The sequence below is a fragment of the Biomphalaria glabrata genome, chromosome 8 (genome assembly GCF_947242115.1).
Source record: "Biomphalaria glabrata chromosome 8, xgBioGlab47.1, whole genome shotgun sequence".
NCBI classification, from domain to species: Eukaryota; Metazoa; Mollusca; class Gastropoda; family Planorbidae; genus Biomphalaria; species Biomphalaria glabrata.
This window is the reverse complement of record NC_074718.1, coordinates 4939395-4965121: the sequence shown is the minus strand read 5'-3', so window position 1 is coordinate 4965121 and position 25727 is coordinate 4939395. Positions and strand designations below refer to the sequence as shown.

Sequence of the window (25727 nt, the reverse complement as noted above, 5' to 3'; positions counted from 1 at the left end):
CAAACAAATCAAATTAACCAACCAACCATCCTGTCATCCTACCACAACTTACCAACTACCAACACCATCAAACCAACTAATAAGCCATTCATTCAGCCAACCAACCAACACCATCAAACAAACAACTGCCAACCAACCATCCACAGCAAACATACAACATTCAACTATAAAACACCCTAACACAACCATCCAACCAACCAACCACTGCTAATCCACAGCAAACCACCCACAACCAACAACCTACCAACACCATCCGACCACAACCAACCAACCAACACCATCAAACCATCCAACCAAACACAACCAACAACCACTGCCAACCAACCCCATCAAACCATCCAACCAACAATAACCAACCATCCACAGCAAACCAACAATATCCAACCAATCTACCAACCCCACCAAACCATCCAACCAACAATATCCAACCAACAAACAAACCTTCTAATACCATCAAACGAACCACAACCAACCAACCAACACTATCAAACCATCCAACCAACCACAACCAACCAACCTACCAACCCCATCAAACCATCCAACCAAAAATAACCAACCAACCACCCACAGCAAACCAACAATATCCAACTAACCTACCATCAGACACCTTAACACAACCTCCCAGCCAACCATCTATCCATTCAACCACAACCAAAAAACCACTGCCAAACAAGAAAAAAATCACAACCAACCATCAATCAAATCAACCAATAAACTATCCATCCAATCAACCACAATCAACCTACCAACACCATCCAACCACTGCCAACCAAAAAACCACAGCAAAATAATAACATCCAACCATCAAACATCCTAACACAACAACCCATCCAACCAACCACAGCAAACCAACAACATCCAACCATCAAATACCCTAACACAACCATGCAACCAACCATAAATCCAAGCAAATAACCAACCACAAACATCCATCCACTCATCTATCCATCATCAAAATTACCTTAGTTTCTATTATTAATTACTTTATTTATCTTTAGAACACTTGCAACAGCCTTTAGTAAACAAAATGTGAAAAAAAAAAAGATCCTTAAAATACTACAAGTTGGCAACACCACTGTACATTACCAACAAACAAAATGGCGGCGTGCAGATCATATTAAAAGTCGCTAACGTACTTTATTTATGTCATTCAAAATGTAAAGGTTCTTTTTTTTAATCCAAATTTATTAAAAAACACTAATTGCATGCATTAAATGAATTAAATTTTATCCTGGCTAATTATCGACATTTTATGAACGCGGGACGCTGATATACAGGATTACCAAAATATTGGTATCATCTTTGCAGATATAAATTTAGTGTATAAACTGTAACTCAACACCGTCATGTTATTAATAGATCTGCTTGTCATGTGACAATCATAAGATTTGCCAGTAGATGTAACCAATATCACTATCGAAAACAAAAACATATACTAAAATCTAATCTAATATAATAAAATAAAAAAGGCAGCAAGGTTATGCATCTATAGGTTCTAGATCTCTCTTTTATTCTTGAGGGGCATTATTAGAATAGATTATAATATAATTGGCATAGTCCATGGTAGGTACGAGTTAAATTAAAAACAATAATCTTATAATCTAGATTAGAATAATTAGATCATTCTAGATCATACTACTACTAGGTAACTAGATGTAATTACTAATTACTAAATAATATAGACTATTAATATACTATAATAACTATACTATAGTATTATAATTATAGTCTAATATTATATTTAAATTATATAGTTATAGTATATAGACCTAGTCACAGTTACACTGCTGAGTTACAGGTAACAGTATATAGTGACTATAGTGTCTATAGTTACTACTATACTATATAGCGATAGTACTAGTACTAACTGAGTAGTAGGGAGTCAAATATCATATGATTATGTTAAAGTAGATAAGGCATAATGATAAGGCCTTTCTATGTTGCTTTTAAATCGCAAATTGAAAGTGTGTAAGTGTAGGCCTAAACAGATGATCATGAAGCCTATTAGAAGGATAAGAATCTATATTTTTTATATAGTAAAAAATCTGTCAACTCTGTCTAGGCATTGCTAGTTATAGATCTAGATTCTAAAATTCTACTAGATCTAGTAGTAGTTAGATGATTGTAATTGATAGAGAATAGAGTATAGAGATTAGAGATATCTTGATCTAGAAATATATCTAATTTTAGATTTTATTTCCACACAATTAGTGGATCTATTTAGTGAAAATTTAGTCATAATTTCTACTTCTATCTAGATCTAGGTGTTCATTATAATTAGTTATTAGATGAATATATGATATCTTATCTAGATCAAAATACAAAAATCAAGATCTATTCAACTTAGTATATTTATTCAATTAAAAATGACTCAGGAGACATCTAGCTATAGATCTAGATATGGCCTCCTTCAGTTGCGAAGGAGATGAATGCCTGGGCTTAGCTGTGGTCGGAACGATGTCGCCCACACATCAGTTCCCCTTACTCCATGCAGCTGATATATCCAAAGGAACGGCAGTGCCAATACAGTTTGGGGTCAGCTGCGTCGCAGGTTCTGCCAGACTGGGTGCTGCAAACTGCCTTAGGGTCGCCAGCTCCTGATTTTTCCTCTGGGTTGACTCCCGAAGCCTTTCCCATGATTGGGTATAGCTGCAAGGCAACAGAGGTTTGAATTCAGAGTTTTCCTTCTCCTAGGTGGGTAGCCAGCTTAGTGGTTAAGGCGCCAGTTACTCACCTTTCCCCTTCTCCTGTAAGTGAGAACAGACTCAATATCTGAGCGACACGTGAAGGCCAGGAGTTGGACTGGTTGTCAGAGCTACATATATATATAGTGTTGTAACCCTGCCTTGCACCAGTGCTTGAGGTGCGCACTAGTGAACGTAAACAGGAATACACTAGGACAGAGAGAAGAACAGTGCATCAGGGATTGTGAAGAGTCTGAATGTTTGGAAACTAAGAAGCCAGCTTTTGGTGCTGCCTGAAGGTTGCAGAAGGGACCTGGAGCGAAGCGGGGAAGGCTGTCATTGGTCCACATTCGGGTTGCTGTCTAAAGGTCTGGTAAATTAGTAGAAAGACTCTGAGGAAGCTGAAGGATGCTATGTGTTTGTCCTAGTGAATAAACACCTGTCTTTATTTCCTGTTACACTGTATTGTGTTGCCTGCTTTTACGTTGAGTGCCTACCCAAGAGTTACAACAATTGGTGTCGAAGTGGGATTTGGGCAGCTCAACGAAAGGAAAGAATGGCAACGCTTAGAAAGCAAGATGAACTTAGCTGTAAACAGTTAAAAGAGGAGCTCCGAGCCAGGGAGCTGAGGATCTTCTGTGCCAAAGAAAAAATGAGAGCCAGTCTTTCGCAGGCTCTTGTTGATGAAGGGGAGGATCCGGAAATATACCTGTTTGAGGTAGAACCAGATATTGGTGAGGTGAACACCATGCAGAACTGGTTAAGTGAACTTTGTACCTTCCAGGGTTCGATGAATCATTCTATGGACAAACTGATACGTAACGTGCAAGGCCAGATCAATCCTGTAAGAGAGAGGAGTCTAACATCATTCAACAACAATGAACCGTTACTCATTCAAGACTGTGGCTGTACTGATAGTTACAAAGAATGCGTCAATCTTAACAAGAAGCACAAAGATGAACAGAAAGAGACAGTCGAAGCAATAGAAGAAGTCTGCTACGTGACTGAAACTTTTGTTGTACCAGCTTTGAGTGCAACAACGACCTGGACAGAGCAGGAAAACTTTGAGCCTGCGTTAGAGCCTGTCACTTTGGACCTTAAGGACCCCTGTCCATCTGCCAGTGCCTACGAGGGGAACTTGAATTTTGATTGTTGCATTCAGGTGGTAAGCAACAACTGTACATGCAGTGCTTCACGAAGGGATTGCTCTTGTTGATGAAGGGGAGGATCAGGAGACCTACCTATTTGAAATTGAACCGGAGATTTATGAGCTTATTGGCAAGATAAATGAAGGTATTGATGCATTGTGTGAACAAATTAACAGTATGGGGAACAGAGGTAGACTCTCGAAACAAGATGGCTGACTGTTGATTTGGGCTAAGTAGATATAGAAACAGAACTACAGATAGGTTAGAAGTTTAGAACCACCTGACTTGTAGAAATGATTATCGCCAGTTTGGTCAGCCGGTGAGAAGCAGTGTAGGTTGTCTGGTCAGGAAGAAGACTTGTGAGGAAACTGAGGAAAGGGTTGTTCCTGTTAGTGGAGAACATTCCTGTAAGTTTATGTAGACATCATTCTTAAGTGGCACGTACTATGACCCTGTGTTAGTGGCAAGATTGTGAACCCTGTACGAATGTTAAGACGTAGGCAACAACAGTGAACCTTGTATTTTAGTGAAAGGCAATAATGACGACAATGAACCCTGCGGGCTAGAGCTAAATGAACTAAAAGCCAACTTAAGCATTTATGTTTGTGTAATCATTTCTCATCTGATGATCTGTGGTCAAGAAAATAAATATCACTTTTCTCTTCATCTTGATCCTTCGTTTTGTGTTTGCTCTAGAATCGTTACTAATCATTTTTTTTATACAAAACAACAACAACAATAGTGTCATACTTTATAACTTTTAGAGATTTAAAAAAAATAGCACTATACTGTTATGACTTTTCCATGCGCAGCACCATCCAGGCTAGTGCAGAGGTGCGCACTTCTAGTAACCAGACTAGAACAGGATGTTGACATTAAGAGACAAACAATTTCCGCCCAAGTAGAGAGCCAATATGGAGATGCTGTACTCAAGGCAGATGCCCCATTCTGTTTGTCATGTCTCCATGTAAATAAACGTCTTTGTTTCGTTGAGTTGCCTCCCTTCAGTTATTACAATATATATAGGCAGAGCATCAACAGTAGAACTTATAAGTATACATACAGAAGTGTAGATAGATATAATCTAGGCATAGCATCAACACATAGTAAAGAAATATAAATCTATTCTAGGAGGAGCATACATATCACCAAAAAAAACTGCTACGAAACGCTTCAAAGACCAGCATAGGTGCTAACTTACCTTATCTGACATAGAAGAGAGGACCTGGTTGCATGCGGCCTCAGAACGAGACAGCTGGAGGTCACTCACAAAGGCAGTGGGATACACATTTAAGACCAAAAGAAAATCTGCTGCCGAGGACAGACGCAGACGGCGAAAAGAAAATCTAAATCAACCACCTGCGGACAATGACTATGCTTGCTCTGGGTGTGGCTGCACAGCCACGGGAAATACTGCATTCCTTAATGATCTTCGGACTCGAAGACAAGCCTTATATATATATGTGTTAAAATGTGCCTGAAATACCATTAAATTTCTAAAAAAATAAAGAAGTGATTTTATTCCTTGCTGAATATTCATTATTGTCTTGTCACTTCAAAATAAAGACAGAAAATTAAAAATTTACAAACTACATTCTGGATTCTCATGATGCTTACTGATACTCCTGTGTGTTTTTATTACAAAACCTCTATTCAAGTCAGAACTTCATGGAAGCTGGATTCAGGAACCTGGACAACTGATCTAAAAAATGACTAATGATTTTCCTAGAAATTTAGCATTTGATGAATATCTCTGAGAAAATAATTACTATTAGCTCATTGGCGACATGGGGAAAACTCTAGTTGACCGTTATAATTTTTTCAAAGTAAAAAATAAATAAATGTAAATTGGACTAGAGATTAAATATTGGTCTAGATCCAGCTTTGATTTTGAAAGGACTATCGTGCTCTTGAAAGGACTGCTGTGTTTGGGCTTTTTCAAATCTAAGGCATTATTGTGTTCAGATTATTGTAATGTTTCTCACTTTCCAGGCTCTCTGCAAATGGCACCACATGACACAACCAACTCAAAGAACTTGGCGACTCAGGGCTCCAAAGTAACGCAACAGTTTAATGTCAAATACATCTCAGCCAATACTGTACAATTGTCAAAAACATAACACTTACTGTACAAAAACCTTGCTTCTATTCCAGACCAACTTTACACTCGTGCTGGTTTTGACTTCACCTCGTACTTGTGACATTGCGATGTAATGAGAAGTCACTTGACTCTTAACACATACACTCTTATATAAGGTCCCTATAGGCCTTCTAGAACTGGATGGAACATCGCTTGGTCATTCTGGTTGATCACATGACTACATTTGATGTTACTTGCTTGCAAACTATTTACAAAGCAGATCCTTCCCGAACTGTCACTCATTAGGGTTGACTGCTCATCTAACACTGGCCTGGGGCGATTTGCGTCAGCTATAAACACATACAGCACTACCCCCATCTGTGTCACCAACAGGTTTATAAAAGTATAATTAAATAATGTTCAGCAAAATTTTGCGCATTTCTATGTCTAGATTTTAAGTTCTTTCTTTGGAATTATTCAATAAAAAAAACATGGCATAGTCCATAGTGTACTGATTAGGCAATAACAGAGTAAATTTAAAGTTGCTTCAAGTTTATTGAAAGTATATCTCAACTTTACTAATATTTTTATATGTAAAGCTATTAAAATAAAGGTTAATTCTAGATCTAGAAGTAGATTAACATCTAGACTAGTTCTTAAGAGTTCTAAATCAGAAGTCTAGGTTTAGAGCCTAGTGTAAGATCTAGATGTCCTAATAATGATAATCAATAAATAATCAATAAACTATTATTGTTCGCTGGCCGATTTTTTTACATTGTACGTTCATGAGTTTGATACCAAGCTTGACCCAAATATTTTAAAAATATTTTATTATATTTTAAGTGGGAAGCGTGGTCAAGAGGCTAAGTACGCTTGAACTTGGCTACCTATGAAGAGGGATCGAGGTACGACACCCGACTTGAGCAGAGTTGTGTTCACCTAGTGCCTAAAGGCAGCACTGAAAACCTTCTCCCAGATACCCCCCCCCCCCAACTGGTCCACAAATGAGATTGGACCATAGCGCTCTGAGCATGCTATAAATAAGCATGAAAGTAGTGCTATTCTTCTTCTTCTAGCCAGCTTTTTTCTGCTGAGCTGCCAGCTCTTTTGCAGAAAAGTAGTGCTATATAAAAGCTATAATTATTATTTATAATTCAGGTATTGTCTTGTTTGATACAGCCCTGAATGCAATGAACATTTTGTTGCACCTCTGCTGTCATGGAATAATAAATTTAACATTGGCCTGGGTCTCATGATCCAACAGTAATTTAATTCATCATAATCCTTTTAGACGTCAATTGTTTAAGTTACTATCAAATTAGTTTTCATTTTTGCTTAATGATTCTTTGTTTTTTAAAGTGGGGCTGTATGTGAAGCCTGTGTTTTAGGACAGTAAAAATGTGTGTGAAGTATTGAGACAGTGGAAGTCTGGAGGCTGTGGAGCTCTGGATTGCATGTGACTGTCTGTAGAGATTGTGTGGGAAAAGTGCGGACTATGTTTACATAGTATTGATTCAAAAATTAGTAATGTTCAAGAGATTAGTGACAGCTGGAACATAACATGACTCAGTGATATCCAGGTCTTTAATTGTATCCAATTATTTATCAAAACTTAGCTTGCCATGAGGCTTATCTGAGAGTAAAGGCTTTTTAAAAAAAGAGTAAATAAAACTTGCAATACTTGCAAGCAGTTGCAAGCCCGATATGCTGTTAAAAGATAAAAAGCAACTGAAATTCATATAATTTTAATCCATTTCTAGCTTTGATAACAAATACTAGAAATTAATTTAATAACATAAAAGTCTTAAAACTTGCACATGGACATACGACTTAAAAGCTGTGAATGTATCTAATTTTAAAAATTTGCCTACAGACGTAAGACTTTGAACAATTACATTGAAATAAAAATTTATTTCATTTATGTATGACCTAATTTAACTCCCATTTCTTGTTTTGTTATCTATAAGTTACTAACGACCTTTAAAAAAAGAATACAATTACTTCCTAGGTATATCCATGTGTGGAATCAGTCGTGCTTGAAATAGAAATATTGGTTGCCAAAACTATATGCATGTCTAGTCTCCATAGAAATATTGCTAGAATTAAGTTTTTCTTAATGTTATGTTGCTATCCTTTTTTTTTTCTAATCTGCTAATCTGTTTGTCTTCTTCTATCAGACCATGATTTTCAAAGCTGCGGCAGTGTTTTGTCTCTTATGTCCACTTGCCATTGCCCTAGACAATGGGCTTGCACTGGCGCCACCAATGGGCTGGCTGTCATGGGAACGTTTCCGTTGCAACGTTGACTGTGTTAATGATCCCGACAACTGCATTAGGTAAAGTTTTATGTATAAAATAGTTTATAATATATTCTTTAATGTGGGTCATGTTGCTGTTGTTACGTGGGTGCTTGGTTTCTTAACTGAGGGGTCTCGAGTTCTAATCCCATTGAAAACAAGGGTTTCTGGGTTTTTAGGAATCACCCAACTCTAATGGGTACCTGACTTACTTTTTGATATGTAAAGATGGTAGGTTGCTAAAAAGACAGGGGTTTCTAGGTTTTTAGGAATCACCTGAGTCCACCCAACTCTAATGGGTACCTGACTTACTTTGGGTAAGTAAAGATGGTAGGTTGCTGTGTTGACCACATGACACCCTTTTTAACCATCGGCCATAGAAACAGATAGCGGCGCAGTGGCTGAGTGGTAAAATGCTTGGCTTCCAAACCAAGGGGTCCTGGGTTCAAATCCTGATGAGGACTGGGGTCTTTAATTTTGGAATCTTTAGGGTGCTTGTGAAAGTAGTTTGCGAAAGTAAAGGTGGTTGGTTGTTGTGCTGGCCACATAATACTTTTGTTAACTGCGAGCCACAGAAACAGATGACCTTTATATCATCTGCCCTATAAATTGCAAGGTCTGAAATGGAAACTTTCCTTATAGAAACCTCATCTGCCAAAATAAATTACCTTTACTTATTTTTAAATTTACGATCCAGTCAATAGCATTAGTTAACATCAAAACTAATATAAAATAGTTAAAAAAAAAATAATATAATGAAAAGCAGTTTAACTGTGCCAGTGACTTTATGTGGGAAGTGTGGTCGAGAGGCTAAGTCCCCTTGAACTTGGCTTGTCTTGGCTACCTATGAAGTAGAGATGGGAATCGAACCCAACTTTTAAAGTTTGGGTTCGGTTCGGTTCGGTCAGATTTAAGTTCGGGTTCGGTTCGGTTCGATGACGAGTATAGTTCCGGTTCGGTTCGGTCAGGTCCAAAGTTCGGGTTCGGCTCGGTTCGATGTTATGAAATTATGTAATAGCGAAATTAAGTTATTAGGCTTAATGAAATGTAGCCTATTAGATAAAACACTTTCATTTGAATTTTTCATAAAACAAATACTTTGCAACCTATAATAGGCCTATGGGCAATACTCATTCCAAAATAATGTTGCCTACATAAATTTCAAGGGTTGTAAAAGTTTCTTCATGGAGATAGAATTGAAGATGCGGCAGGTTTTCGCTCAAGTCGGCAAGGGGTTTAATTCCGGACGGGACGCGGCGCTAAGCGTATTCTAAACTTTATCTCATAGTAAGAAGAGAGAATTTTTAAAAAGCTAATATTTATGTTTTCTTACAGAACGCACTAGTCATCTTATTTTTAAAAAAGTCGAGGGCCATATTAAATCTAGTAATAAAGAAGCAGCCCTGACCAATAGTATTATGTGAGGGACATTCTAGGTAGGCCTACATATTGCACACGTACTTCTGTAATAGGCGTGATCTTTTTTTCAAAAATATTCTTCGTGTTAAGACGTCTCTGTCGCGAATTTTTTTTCCTACATAAGTCGTCTATTATGAGACAAAAAATCCAGAAGAATCACAATAGATGAGATGTTTTAAAATGTGTTCTTCAAAACGTTTTGACCAACATTGTGCATACGCGCCTCGCAAAAGCAGTCTACATTTAACAAGGTCTTATTAGAAGATATTCCTACTTAATATATTGTAATTTTTAAACATATAATTTTACTAATATTCAGATAAGTTACACTGAAAAGAAAACATTTATTTCGACGCCCCCTTTCCTTGTTAGTAGGTTTGTCGCTTACAAACAGCTAGTATAATTGAAGTTTATTGAACCAGTAAAGACGTTTTATATTTTTACTTAAACTTTAAAAGAAATTTCTTATGCGAGCAGCTCAATAGCGTAACTGCTTTACAATATTCACATATTTAACTTGAGATAGAGATGTAATATTAATGAAATATACTGATATGTAAACGAAATCTAGCTCACCACAAAACAACGTCTTTACACTCATTTCTCAAAATTGTCTGCCGTTTCACATTTGCATTACTCTAATTTCATCATCCTTATCATACATGCATACACCAATCAATCGCTTAACCTCATCTTACCGCCGCCAGGAAACACACACACACACTCTATAGCACCCCCTATTTGTCAGGAAGTTGCTTCCACCCCTCCCAATTCGAGGTACTCGCCATCCCCACACCGGTGCATTAAAAATACTGATGATCAATAATGCAAACCAGAATAATAGTAATAATATTCCTATACGGAATACTTCACAATTTTTAAACATACAACACTAAAAAGAAATGTAAATACCGTTATTTAGTAATTAAATATTAAGTTTTTTAAGTAGTTCTAATATTAAGTATTTATAAAGGAGATTCCGTTTTAAACTGATTTTACTATGAAAAGAAGATAATTAAATGTATTTTAAACTAGAATACATATGAACTTATTGAAGATTTATATCTACACTCTATAGTCGTCCAAAAATATTCTACTCTCAACTAACAGCCATTTCAATAAAAGTGACAATATTGATTGACTTTCTACTTACTAGATCTACTGAGAGGGCGGGCTAATCGGTTCAAAAGAAATATTGCAAACAGCCCGCGAAAATTCAGTGGCAGGGAGAGTCGGCACGTATGGAAAAACCCATGGGAACACCTAGCGCGCGCTTTTATTTTTCTTTAGTTTTCAAAATACCCCCACCCCCTTTATCTATCAAATGTTTGGATAATGGCATCATTAGAATTAAAATAAAATATTTAAGTATTTTATTATTATTATTATTAAACTATAAAAAAAAAAAAATGTAGAAATTGCAAAATTAGTTCGGTTAAGATAAGGAGGGTTCGTTCGGTTCGGTTCGTACCGAGCAGTTTCAAAGTTCGGGTTCGGTTCGGTTCGGTCATAAGTGAGGTTCGAGTTCGGTGTGTTCGGTTCGTTTCCCATCTCTACTATGAAGGGGGCTCGAGGTTCGACACCCGACTCGGGCAGAGTTGCGTTTACTGAGTGCCTAAAGGCAGCACGGAAAACCAACTCCTAGATACCCCCTCCCCCCCAACTGGTCCACAACTGAGATTGGACCAAAAGCGCTCTGAGCATGCTATAAGCATGAAAGTAGCGCTATATAAAAGCCATAATATATATATATGTTCATTTTTTTCGATGTTTCTGTAGCCTCGTTTTTTTTTCCCGTCCCTAGTGAGCGTCTCTTCATGAAGGTAGCTGACTTGATGGTTTCTGAAGGTTTCAAAGATGCAGGGTATGAGTATGTCAACATTGATGATTGCTGGCTAGCTAAAGAAAGGGACAGCAATGGACGACTAGTTGCCGACCCTGATAGGTTCCCCAGTGGCATTAAGGCTTTGGCGAATTATGTAAGTGACACACATACAGTTACTGAGTTCAATTTGTTTCTTTATCCACATGGGAAAGTTTTTTCATACCTTTGTTTATTACACAAGTTCCCATGACCTCCCACTTGATGAACTGTTCAAAACACTCATCTTATCTTATCTTATATAATACAGATGTTACTTCAAAAAAGAAGATGATTACGTCCTGCGCGTCATGCATTTAGTCATGCATATTAACCAATGACTAAAAGTATGATTTAGTTACAGCTCTCAGTTCTGTGGAACCGTAAGAAATAGACACTCCAGAGGCTGTCCATTTATCAGCCAAGAAGGCTTCAATATTAGCTGTATTTTTTCATTACATTTTTTAAATATATTTCCTAATCATGACTTCACTCTTTCCCTATCATCTGTTTGATTTGAAATATTGTAAATAATAAAAACTTACTAGAAAGAGAACTGACCGATACAAATATAAGTGGTAACAAATTGAGGACACAAGAAGGACACAATAAAAAGGAATTAACTCCCCTATTTCTAACATAAAAGCATTTGAGAATTTGTCCTGAAACAGAAAGACTACAAGCTTCCATGTAAGGCCTATCAAAAAAAAAAAACAAAACAAAAAAAAAAAGCAATATTTATATTATTAACTTTGGAAAAACAAAATTATACACTGTCCCCTTGAACAGTACTAATGAGTAGAATTGAATCTGTTCCATTTTGAAATAAAATATTTTTCTTTTTTTTTTTGTTGTCGTAATCTTCAAATAGAAAAACAAAATCTAATAAAATACTGAGACACAAAGATAAACATTTCTTGTTCCATATGCTAGGACAAGGAGGCGTGGTGGCTGAGCGGTAAAGCACTTGGCTTCAGAACCGAAGGTCCTGGGTTTGAAGACTGGGGGGTTTTAATTTTGGGATCTTTGGGTTCCTCTGAGTCCACCCAGCCCTAATGGGTACCTAACATGAGTTGGGGAAAAGTAAAGGCAGTGGCTCATTGTGCTGGCCACACGACACCCTCATTAACCGTAGGACAAATGTGTAAAAATACTCCTTCTTCCCTAGTGCTATTAGAGCATGGAATGGGTTGCTTGAGCCAACCAGAAAACCAACAACTTGGCACAGTTTAAGTCCTTGATTAACATGCATGACTAGATTGACCTAGGGATATGTGACACTATCGTAGTGTCTGTATTTTATAAGATAAGATATATAATGAAATTTACAAATTAATTAAAGTATATTTCAAATTTCATTTGATATAGTAAAAAAAATGACATTAAATGGTTTCAGACACTTAGTTACAGCTGTCAACATCTACACACATTAACTGTCTTACAGCTGTCAGCATTTACACATATTTACTGCTTTACAGCTGTCAACAACTACACACATTTACTGCTTTACAGCTGTCAACATCTACACACATATCATTTACTGCTTTACAGCTGGCAACATCTACACAAATATCATTTACTGCTTTGCAGCTGTCAACATCTACACACATTTACTGCTTTACACCTGTCAGCATTTACACACATTTACTGCTTTACACCTGTCAGCATTTACACACTTTTACTGCTTTATAGCTGGAAACATCTACACACATATCATTTACTGCTTTATAGCTGGAAACATCTACACACATATCATTTACTGCTTTACAGCTGGCAACATCTACACAAATATCATTTACTGCTTTGCAGCTGTCAACATCTACACACATTTACTGCTTTACAGCTGGCAACATCTACACACATTCACTGCTTTACACCTGTCAGCATTTACACACATTTACTGCTGTACAACTGTCAGCATTTACACACTTTTACTGCTTTATAGCTGGAAACATCTACACACATATCATTTACTGCTTTATAGCTGGAAACATCTACACAAATATCATTTACTGCTTTATAGCTGGAAACATCCACACAAATATCATTTACTGCTTTACAGCTGTCAACATCTACACACATATCATTTACTGCTTTACAGCTATCAACAACTACACATGTATTACTTACTTCTTTACAGCTGTCAACATCTACACACATATCATTTACTGCTTTACAGCTATCAACAGCTACACACATATTATTTACTTCTTTATCTGTCAACATCTACACACATTTACTTCTTTACAGCTGTCAACATCTACACACATATCATTTACTGCTTTACAGCTATCAACAGCTACACACATATTATTTACTTCTTTATCTGTCAACATCTACACACATTTACTTCTTTACAGCTGTCAACATCTACTGACATTTACTGCTTTACAGCTGTCAACATATACACACATTTACTTCTTTACAGCTGTCAACATCTACACACATTTACTTCTTTACAGCTGTCAACATCTACTGAAATTTACTGCTTTACAGCTGTCAACATCTACACACATTTACTTCTTTACAGCTGTCAACATCTACACACATTTACTTCTTTACAGCTGTCAACATCTACACACATTTACTGCTTTACAGCTCTTAACATTTAGAGACTTAGTTTATGCTAATGTACTTCTCTGCCATGCTTTGATTCACAGATCCACTCAAAAGGCTTAAAGCTTGGAATCTATGAAGACTTTGGCTCCAAGACATGTGCTGGGTATCCTGGCAGTGAGTTTTATATGGAACTTGATGCCCAGACGTTTGCCGACTGGGATGTGGACATGCTGAAATTTGATGGCTGCAATAGTGACCCTAAAGACATGCCCTATGGTAACTACGCTATGTCCTGTTTTATGTTTGCTCAATATCTTTATTGCGTAGCCATGGGAAATACTGCATTCCTCACTAATCTTCGGACTCGAAGACAAGCCTTATTATCTTTATTTTATTTTATCTCATCATTAATTTTTGACATTTTTTCAAAAGTCTATACCGAGCTGCTCTAATGTGCAATAAAGAAGCTATTCATTAGGTTTGATCAAACTCTTTATTTCAAATAGTGGTTCAGATCCACATGTTCAAATTGTTTCTAGCAAACTTCATGGTAATGGTGAATGACCTGAATCACTAAACTGTATCAATTTTTTTCATCACTTTTGAAATAGATTTAATAGTATGAAATCATTGTTGGGATTTCTGTATTTCTGACTAGATTGAACTGATTTAAACATCAGAATCAAAGTATTCTCCACTGGTGGCCTTTGTTACCTTCTATACTGATGCCCCTTTTAAAGCACCCTTGGCTATTGGTCATAATTTGAGTATTTTCGGTATTTGTTTGCATACCATATTCTGTGGAAGTCTTGTCAGCTAGCTGACTTAGTCTATATAACACATGGCTAAAAACAAATTGAAGAAGCTAAAACTTCAGTACAAAATACAGATGTAAAGTATGGTTTATCTTTATTAGGCTAGATCTAGCTGAAAAAGGAATCCTATGAGGCTAATCAGCGTCGCATGCGTTAGACCTAAAAAAAAAACAAATGTAGTAATGTTGAGCTACAGCGTTGATTAATCCTACATGAAATCTTTTATGTGTTTGAAATGTACATTTTTGAAATGCCATTTTATTTAATTATGCTGTGATATAATGCTATGAAAATCAAAGTTAAGACCAAATGGTTTGTACAGGATATCCTGTTATGCAGTTCTTCTTGAACAAGACCGGACATCCCATGGTCTTCTCCTGTGAATGGCCATTGTATGAGTGGGCCCATCGCCTCCCAGTGGTGCGTGAAAGGCTGGCCACAGCTTCTAATTTTTTATGTTGTCAGTGTAAACCACTGCAGGCTGTATCATATACCACTTTAACCAATTTTTTTGTTTAGCCTTAATCCTCTCTAGAGCTTTTAACCTGTTTCTAATAAAGATACTAGAAAGTTTATACCAGTTTAGTCTACAATGGGGGCATGGTGGCTGAGTGTTAATCATTTTGCTTCCAAACCTGGAGTCCTGGGTTTGAATCTTGGTGAATTTTTGAATTTCACGATTTTTAGGGCACCCCTGAGTTCATAAAACTCTAATGGTTACCTGACTTTAGTTGCGGAAAGTAAAGGCGGTTGGTCATTGTGCTGACCACATGACACCCTGCTCTTTAACCATTGGCCAAAGAAACAGATGACCTTAACATCATCTGCCCCAGAGATTGCAAGGTCTGAAAGGGGAACTTTACTTAAGTCTTTATCAAAATTAATATATCTCTTTCTATCTTCTTCCAACATTGCAGTAAAAAATTTAAAAGATTACAAGTGAAAACAAAAATAACAATGGGTTATCATTTTAAATATTTATTTGACTATTTGGAAATTTTCTGAAACTTGAACACTCCTGATATTCACATATGATTAGATTGATCATCAAAATGTACTAGTGACTCTGACCTTAAGTCCAACTTTTGGGTTGTGAACCATTGGAGTTCATTGTCTTTAAATTATGGCAGTAACTCATTATCTTTTAGACAGTAATAATAAAAAATGGTATACACAATTTTAACAAATCGGGCCGTTTCATATTGAGGACTGTTGACCATGTTTCTTGTTCTGCTGCTCTTATTTAGTAAACAAAAAATGTAAACAATCAAAAAAGTTTAGATATATGTCTAGATATATTTGACAGGCTATCCTGTTATGGAGAGGTTCCTAAACATGACAGGACATCCCATTCTGTTTTTATGCCAGTGGCCTGGCTATTTGGTAGGAGTTGGAATAAAGGTGTGTCTGCTTATGCTATTAATACTTTTTTGAGTCTCTAGTGTGAAAAGTTAGAGAAATGCTCCATGCAAAGAAATTTAAATCTTAATTTCCATATTACTTTATAAAAACTGGCCAGGTAATAACTTTTGTGAAAGCAAGAAGAAATAGATTGGTAGTGAGTTAACACAATAGATCTAATAGTTCTTGTAGCAGCTACGACATTACTATTCCAACCTTGACCTTAGCCAGTCACCTCTTGAAAAAAAAAAAAAGAAACACATTTGTTTTAAGAATTTTGTGTAGAGTAGCCTGCAGTTTGTTATAACACTGGCAACAGCTGGTAAGTCACACAATTATTGTTTATCTCTGCATACTTTCACAAATGAACTTGCACAATTTTTGTGTTTATTATGAAAACATAGATAATAATTTATAGAATGTGCCTTTCATACTGACAGTAGGTTGGATTTTGTTTAACATTTTGTTGCCATATTTTCTTATCTGCATTATACAAAGAAGCTTTTAACTGATTTGTTCACTTGATAATTCACTTTTTATGATATAAGCAACCATTTTCTGCTCTACTCCAGTGGAGTAAATGTAGTGAAACACCAGGAAGCAGACGCCAGGAAGATTATGGTTCTTTGATATAGATTATAAATAACAAAATTATAAATCTTGATATATCTATACCCTTTTATAAAAATCCTCATCTAACTGCAGATTCTAACTGAAAATAAACAAATTAATTTTAGATTCATTCCTGTGAAATAAATACATTCCAATTTTTTTAACTAGTCCAGCCACAGAAAATGGATTTTGTAAAACATAAATCTAGATCAAGTCCCAATTTTCAAAAGTTTATAAGCAAAACGAAGTTTCTAAAACCTAATTTCTTACTATGCATAAAAAAACAACACCCGCACATACTCTATCTATATTAATTGCAAGCTTTTTTCCGAATGTGATAGAAAATAACCCTCAACAATTTATTTTAAGTGGTGACTGACTAAGATTTGGTGAAGTTTTGAAAATGAAAAACAAAAAAGGTAAAAATGATTTTATACCTTCTTAAGATTTATTTATTTATATGTAGATCTATTTTAAAAATATTTGCAAAAATTAAATGTTAGACTATAAATTATTGTCAGTGAAATGAATAGTTAAATAACAACCTTGATGTCTAAAATTTCCAGCTTTGCATGGAGCATTTCTTAAAAGATTATTGAAGGAACACATATTTTTTTTTAACCAATCTTTAGTTTTAGAGTCGTGTTTAGTACAAGGCTAGGAAGTATTTCAAAGCATAATTTAATTTCAGAAAGAAGTTTAGTTCATATTATTAAATTTAAATTTTTGGTGCAGCTTATTAGCAATTATACAATTTAATACAATTGACTCCTGATAGTCCGACTCTTCATAACGGACACACGCAGTAATCTGCGATGTGGCATCAATATAAATTCATGTAAATTAATGTATACTTTAGTGACTATATTTGTACACTGTGGGTAGGCTTAAAAAATAATTTAATACACTATGTGAGAGCTGAAAGTTTTGTATTTTTTAGATAATAATTTTTTCTCTCGTCTGTTGTTTATTAAAGCCCTTTTGAGATTAAGAGAATATCTTAGTACTTCATAAATACAATTTCCTTGACAGCTTTCATTTGGTAATCAGACATTTTCAGTAATCTGACATTTTCAGTAATCTGACATTTTCAGTAATCTGACATCAGTAATCTGACATTTTCAGTAATCTGACCTTTTCAGTAATCTGACATTTTCAGTAATCTGACATTTTCAGTAATCTGACATTTTCAGTAATCTGACATTTTCAGTAATCTGACATTTTCAGTAATCTGACATTTTCAGTAATCTGACATCTTCCTGGTCCTGTAACTGTTAGACTATCAAGAGTCAACCTAAATGAAAGTTAAACTATGACTAAGCTGAGAGCAAATCAAACTTGAAAGAATGATACAAATGTTAGGAACTAAATAAAAATGAACATCTTAAACAAAAATCTCTTCCTGTCTGCTTCCTGTTGTCAGCCAAACTACACAGCCATAAGAGCCAGTTGTAACCAGTGGAGAAACTATGTCGATGTCCAGGACAGCTGGGCATCAGTCTTAAAAATTATTGACTATTACGGTCAGAATGATGGGGACTTTGCATCCTTTGCAGGTCCAGGAGGTTGGAATGATCCCGACATGGTAGGTTTTAATTATCTTTTCTAGTGAACCAATTTTTAAAAAAATGTGCGGGCTGTGAAAGTTTGGCAGCAAATTGACAATGAGCCAAACACACCTGCTGCCACCTAGTGGACACTTTCAGAAAAGAGGCACATTCTATGGAACTAAGTGCTCATTAAATTTGACTGTTTGCCCCAATCCCTATTGTAGTCCAACTATGGAAACATTGCCAAGGTCTGCAACTTGTGGAGAAACTATGTTGATGTCACTGACTCTTGGGAGAGTGTCCTCTCTATAATAGACTTTTATGGACAGAATACTGGTAATTTTAGCTACTATGCTAAACCTGGTGCTTGGAATGATCCTGACATGGTGAGACTGTTTTTTTTTTCAATATATTAACTCTTTCTCTCCTAACAGACGCTACCAGCATTGATTCCACCAGAATGTGGTAAATAATTACGGAGAGAATGAGTTAATAAACCCTGATTGTCTCTCTCTACTTTTGTTGGTTTGGTAAAACTGTAAATAATTCTGTTTTACTTAAGTTGTAATGAACTAGAAGTCTGACAAAATTTAACTTAAATTGACAACTATTTATAGCCTACTTATGTAGTTTTTTTTTCCAACTTTGTTTATTCAAAATCATTTGACCCTTAGTCTGTTGAACCGTTTGGACACCTCTCATGTTCTGTTAACTAACTATCTCCATTCCTCTCAGTCTTTAGCCCAGTTAAGAGTCTCTTTCATAGACAGGACCATCCATTCCTTGATGTTGTCTTTCTATTGCTTTGTCTGCCTCTCCTTCATTTTCCTGGTACTGTTCCCTGCAGAAAGGTCTTTGCGAATCCTGAGGATCTTGTGAAATGGCTGTTCAGTCTTAGCTTGCATTTTTGACAGTGCTCATCGTTACGCCCAATTGCTGCTGAGATTTCCTCATTGGCGATGATGCTTTTGTTGCTGATACCTTGAATACTTCTCTAGCATACCATTCCATGGCTAGAATCCTTCTCTAGCATACCAATTCCATGGCTAGAGTACTTCTCTAGCATACCAATTCCATGGCTAGAATACTTCTCTAGCATACCAATTCCATGGCTAGAATACTTATCTAGCATACCAATTCCATGGCTAGAATACTTCTCTAGCATACCAATTCCATGGCTAGAATACTTCTCTAACATACCAATTCCATGGCTAGAATACCTTTAGATATTCTAATGTTAAATACCTTTTTTAATCTTTTCAGGTTTTGTAAGTAAATTTAAATGATTATTTTAAGTTTATTTTTACTTGCATTCCATAATTTATATGTTTTTTATGTTATTGTTAAGTTTAATTCAAATGCCAATTTTTTTTTTTAATATAAAGATACAATTTTTACTTCTGTATTTTTTGTGCATTTCTCTCGTACTGTCTGACCCTGACTAGCTTGTTGTGGGTGACTTTGGCCTGAGCATTTATCAGCAGAAAGCTCAAATGGCGATGTGGGCTTTGTTTGCCTCCCCACTCATGATGTCCTTTGACTTGAGGAGTATTGACCCGCAAGCCAAAGCGCTGTTACTGAACAAAAACATTATCGCCATCAATCAAGATCCTTTAGGCAATCAAGCCATTCGACTTTTTGAGGTAATATTTTAACAATGTTACTTAATTCGTCTAAACAGTTGAATTTTGTTTGCATCCTAATAAAAACATTATATATATGCAAGTGCAATAATCGGAACAGAAGTAAGACATTCTAGCTGGAGATATCTAACAATTTTGAAGAATGAAAGGTTGTCAGGCATACATACAATGCCTAATTTACATCAGGCATACATAAAATGCCTAATTTACATCAGGCATACATACAATGCCTAATTTACATCAGGCATACATACAATGCCTAATTTACATCAGGCATACATACAATGCCTAATTTACATCAGGCATACATGCAATGCCTAATTTACATCAGGCATACATACAATGCCTAATTTAAATCAGGCATACATAAAATGCCTAATTTACATCTCCATAATCTGTTTGTTCATTGCCACCATTGTACATTACTATAGTAAAAGTCAGAAAGGGGAGCCCATTGTTACTTCTTAAATTATCCCAAGCCAGTTTGTGGTCATTGAAGTAGTAATATTGAAAAGGCTCCCTTTTACTTTCCTTTAATAGTGTATTGTACTGTGCAGAAAAGCCTTTTGATCTAGTGACATGGTTGTTCCTCAGAGTTTAATTTTCAATTCTATCTCTTCCTCAAATGTGATGCAGTCTGTGTAGTAAAGTAAAGTTCCCCTTTCAGACCTTGCAATCTATTGGGCAGTTGATGTTAAGGTCATCTGTTTCTTTGGCCAACGGTTAATAAGCAGGGTACCCATTATAGCTGGGTGGACTCAGGGGCGCCCTAAAAATCCCAAAATTCAAAATCCCAGTCTTCACTGAGATTCAAACCCAGGACCCTAGGTTCGGAAGCCAAGCGCTTAACCACTCAGCCACCTCTGTGTAGATGCAAGTTTTATCGCAAGTTTTTGTTAAATAAGAACAACTGAATGGGAAAAGTGGAGGGATTAGGTTATGCAAGCAGTCATAGCACCCCTACACCCAAAGTCAAAGGACAGATGAGGATTTCTCTAAGTCTGCTTTAGATGTTTTGGTTATCATTTTCTTACATACAAGTGTTCATAAACTTTAAAAAAACAATATTTGTGTCCATAAACTTTTAAAAAAACAATATTTGTGTCAATAAACTTAAAAAAAAATATTTGTATAGCCCGTATTTTCTCAGTACCCTATGGTCCATTTTCATTTGTGGACGTCTGGGGGGGGGGTGTATCTGGAAGAAGTTTTACATGTTCCTACAGGCACTCAGCTTGAGTCAGTGTTTGAACTCAAGCCCCTTGATAGGTAGCCAAGTGGTTTATGCCTCCCAGACACACATCCCACTTTACTAATAAAGTCATCTTCTTAACCGTGTAATCAACAAAGCTACTTTTGTCAAGCTTGAAATGATTTTGCATGGGCAGACAAGTGTCCACCTTTCTTAAGAAAAAGTTCAGTTGTTAATTTGAAAATTTGAAATTTTTCAAAATCCTCCCAAACAATCGAAACCTTCCTTAGTATTTAAACTTGAGACATTTTTTTTTTGTTGTTATTGACTTCAGTGTTCAGCCCATGTAAAACTAACCAGCTTGCCGTGAAATATCTACAATCTTGTCAGATTTCTCTTTGATAAATATTTAAGTAAATAGTCAACACTGAGTGCAGCTCTTACCTGATTAAAAAAAAAACACAAACTTTAAAATGTTCAAAAATTTTTGGGTTTAATTTTATTTAATCTTTTTTTTTTTTTTTCTTAAAATTATTTTCAGGTGCCGGGCTCCATTTCAGTGTGGCTGAAGAAACTTTCTAAACCAGGCTCTGTGGCTATTGGTGTACTAAACAAAGATAATGAAGGCACCCCTATACCTTACAAAACATCATTTGCTGATCTTGGTTTTAAGAATGCAAATGGCTATTCTATGACAGAAGCCTTTGAAGGCAAAAGTATGGGTTCCTATTCACTTACAGAGCAGTTTGTTCTATATATTGAGCCCACAAGTATATTTCTATTCATAGCTGACCCTCTGTAATAATGACATCAGGTGTAGTTTTTAAACAAGTTTAGAAATACAGATTGCCTACATTGTACATAGTTCTTTTTCTTACAGAAATGTTGAAGAATTTATTTTTTTTGTTCATTTAAAAAATTTGTCACAAGCCAACCTGGCAAGTTAATACTGAAAGTTAATAGCCTTTAAGAATTTTCATAAGCATCAAAGTGATAACATTCTAATCTACCAAACCAATAAGTTTATGTATTGCAAGTCTGAATTAATTTCAAGAAGGTGGGTCAGACAATAAAGTGATTCCTGACCAACATTGTTGGACACTGTAGAATGTTCTCTTACTAAGATAAGATAAATATTTTACAATTATTTGGTATGAAAAATTATTCCAAACTGAACTTTTTTCTTTTGGATATATGTTAATGATTTAGTCTGAACAAGTTATTTACTTATAATTTATAATTGTATATTCACATTTAACAAAGTGCTAAACATTTTAGATATAAAAACTTATGTTAATACATTCAAAATTTTTTCGTAGATTTCATTCCTTTAATGTATTCAAATCTTTTAACTTATCTTTTTTTTTTGGGTACTAATTTAATAACCCTCAATTTTTTAAAATTAGCTTTAGGAGTGGATTAGCAATGAAATTAAAAAAACAACAAAAAACATGTTGCACTAACAAGACATTGTCATAAATGGAGATGTGTTGTGAATATTTGTTTATCTTGGCACTGACTGTATTACTGAACCATTTGCTCACATCTTTAAATGCTTTGATTGACTTTGAATCCACTGATGATGTATTATACACTTTGGGTAAAAAAGCTTTGTTAGATATTCATTTACTGAGTCAGAACATTTTTATTATTTTTCAATGGTCTTAAAAGTAAGTTAGCAAATCTTGAGACCGGCCAATTTTTCAATCACATATTTTGTCGTGACATAAGAAAAAGATGGTCAGTTCCATTTTCATTTGGTTAATTTTGGGAGAGAAATTTGGATTTGTAGCTATATTTTTTTTTTCATCCTTGCATCTTCAATTGAACAAATTGTGTAAAGATCATCATGTGTTATATTTTTTAGGATCACTTTAAAAAATTACTTGCACTAATAAAGTTGAGATTATTTGTTGGGATGTTACGTTGCACGTATGTGTACTTTTTGAAATTCCATACCATCCAGTTCTCAAGTTGAATGCTCAAAAATTTTCAAGCTTAAAATTAATTTTTGCAGTTGAAAACTGATCTATCTCTTTAAAAAAATATTTTTAAGATTTAAAAGCATGAAAAATTGTGTCATACAAAAGCAATTTTAACAAAAATAAAATAGGAGACGTGGTGGCTGGGTGGTAAAGTGCTTGGCTTTGAACTAGGAAGCCTGGGTTCAAATCCTGGGATTTTTTATTTCAGGATCTTCAGGGTGCCACTGACTCCACCCAGCTGTAATGGGTACCTGAAATTAGCAGTTTTGTAAATCTGATACAATATTTGTTTCTCTAATTAATTTTCTATTCTATGCTTCAAACATTCCAACTTTTAAAAAGTTGTCCATTTTTCTTGAATATAAACTTGTAAATATGGTTGTATATTTGGTGGGGCTAATTATTTAGTTAACAAATATATGTGGTTTGAATCACAACTAGAATGTAAATCAGTGGTAACAATAAAGATATATTTTTGTCTCCGAAGGCAATGGATGCGCCCAGATGAGTCACTGATTTTGGTTTCCTCTTGAGATGGGACAGAATCTGGAGTGACTAATCAAGCTGATTCTGAAGTGGCAGAGTTTGCCACAGTTTGTGCATGTGTATGCATCTGTTTTTGAGCTAACTGTTCAACATAATGCAATAATTTGAGCATTGATGCCATGCTCATGTAGACACTCTCTGACTCAATCTCTTTTGCTCTTATTGGGCATTCAGTTCATGTGTAATACAAAAAGAATTCAGCCTCATTTTAAGGTCATAGAAGACATTTTTGTTAATTGAATAACTTGCAGAACACAAACATTTTTTTTTATGAATTGAATCCAGTGAGAGTCTTTTATGTAGTGGCTTCTGATATTGTCTCATTTTTTTTGTGTGTGGTTTTTACATGTGGGCTTCTTGAGTTGAATCAATTTTTTTTTGTCTGCTTTTTACATGTGGGCTATTTGTCTTTGAATTAAGAAAATACATTGACCTATCCATGACTTGATTGACTTATGGACACACATAGGACATTATCATCTTTTTTTTTTTTGAAGTAACATCTGTGTTAGAGAATACAATTCATTTAACGCTTTCAGCAGTTTGTGGTCTCAGCTTTTATTTTTTAAAAACTAATTCTTTTTTTTTACCAGAGTTTTAAAACCCATGAGTTGATTTAAAATGTTTTCTATAACTACAGTTTGGACTCAAGGAGGCATAAAATGAGATAGTAGCTCTGTATTGTGTGTCTAATGACTGTTTAGAAAGACCTTCACCTCACTGCCTTATAAATGTTGAACACTTTTCTTTTCCATAGACTTAGGGTTTGGAAACTTTATTAGGAAAGAGTCCTGCCTTAAATAATTATTGTATACTGTCTTGTTTTGTTCTTTATCAAATGTAATCCATTCAATTAACTCCATTAGGGTTTGGAAACTTCATTAGGAAAGAGTCCTGCCTTAAATAATAATTGTATACTGTCTTATTTTGTTCTTTATCAATTGTAATCCATTCAATTATCTCCTTTATGTTTAAAACCTAGTTGTATGCTTTTTAAAATCCCAAGTTTTTGTAATTGTTTTTCACATAATAAAGATTATTGACACATTATACTTGTTTCATTATTTTAACATACAGTACAAGTTTTTCAAATTAGATGGTTCCTTAACTAGAAATTGTGAAGGTTTAGTCAATTTTATGACCATACTGGAGATGGAGTGAATGCAAGAATAGCTGTTTTCACTGGTATATTTTGTTGACCATACTCTTCCTGTTATATCACTCAAGTACATCTACCATCTCTTGAAGAGCTTTTCCAAGAAAGATGCATTTCCAAATCACTCACGATTTTTAAAGACAATCTGCACCCATTAAACCACTGTTACATAAGATCTGAACAAAGTGGTCGTCTCCTTTCCATTAGGACTAAAACTGAGATTTAAAAACTCCTTTATCCCAATTTCGGTCAGAATGTTACAATATCAGCTGTCGTCATCGAGAAGTACATAGAAGTCAAATTCATAAAGCACTGGTTGTGAGTGTGTATGTGTTTCGTGTGTGAATGTTCGAATTTTTAATCAATATTGTTTTTGTACAGTAGTTTCGCTGAGCTTGTCAATTGTAGTCAGAATGAATTTCCATTAGATTGGATCTATAACAATTATCTTATCTTATCTTATAAGAAGAGTCAGTCACAGAGACTGGGTCTCAAAGCAAAGAAATCCTATGTCGATCTGGGACTTGACCACTTAATGAGGTTGCGACCAAGCATCATGAGTTTTTTGGGATGAATTATTCATAGCAAGAGTTGCAATGACATGGAGGCTAATACATGAAAAAATCAAACCGGGATACCATTGTATACCTTGGCGTCACACTTTCATGGAGGACCTCAGATCAGTGGACACAAGGTGGTAGAGGCCTCAAATAAATTTTTATGGAAATAGCTTGCTGGCCAATGCACCGAATGAAGTGGGAGGATCTAAGCTGAAGTAAA

At 35.4% G+C, this 25727-nt stretch overlaps 1 protein-coding gene across 3 annotated transcripts; it reads left to right on the top strand.

Moving 5' to 3' along the window:
- Window positions 1–1391: 1391 nt before the first annotated feature.
- Window positions 1392–24841, top strand: LOC106057326 (alpha-N-acetylgalactosaminidase-like). 3 transcript variants are annotated; one of them, XM_056038049.1, is made up of 8 exons: window positions 1392–1563; window positions 8090–8247; window positions 11432–11606; window positions 14149–14323; window positions 16169–16263; window positions 18299–18460; window positions 19871–20068; window positions 21802–24841. In XM_056038049.1, exons 1-8 carry the CDS (start codon window positions 1561–1563, stop codon window positions 22060–22062), a joined length of 1227 nt encoding a protein of 408 aa, XP_055894024.1. In that variant the 5' UTR covers window positions 1392–1560; the 3' UTR covers window positions 22063–24841. The 3 variants fall into 3 exon arrangements, with proteins under 3 accessions (XP_055894024.1, XP_055894023.1, XP_013069940.2); XM_056038048.1 differs by lacking the exons at window positions 16169–16263; window positions 18299–18460 and adding exons at window positions 15185–15282; window positions 18650–18811 and having other exon boundaries at window positions 1393–1563; XM_013214486.2 differs by lacking the exons at window positions 16169–16263; window positions 18299–18460 and adding exons at window positions 15185–15282; window positions 18650–18811 and having other exon boundaries at window positions 1393–1567.
- The last annotated feature ends 886 nt before the right edge of the window (window positions 24842–25727 follow it).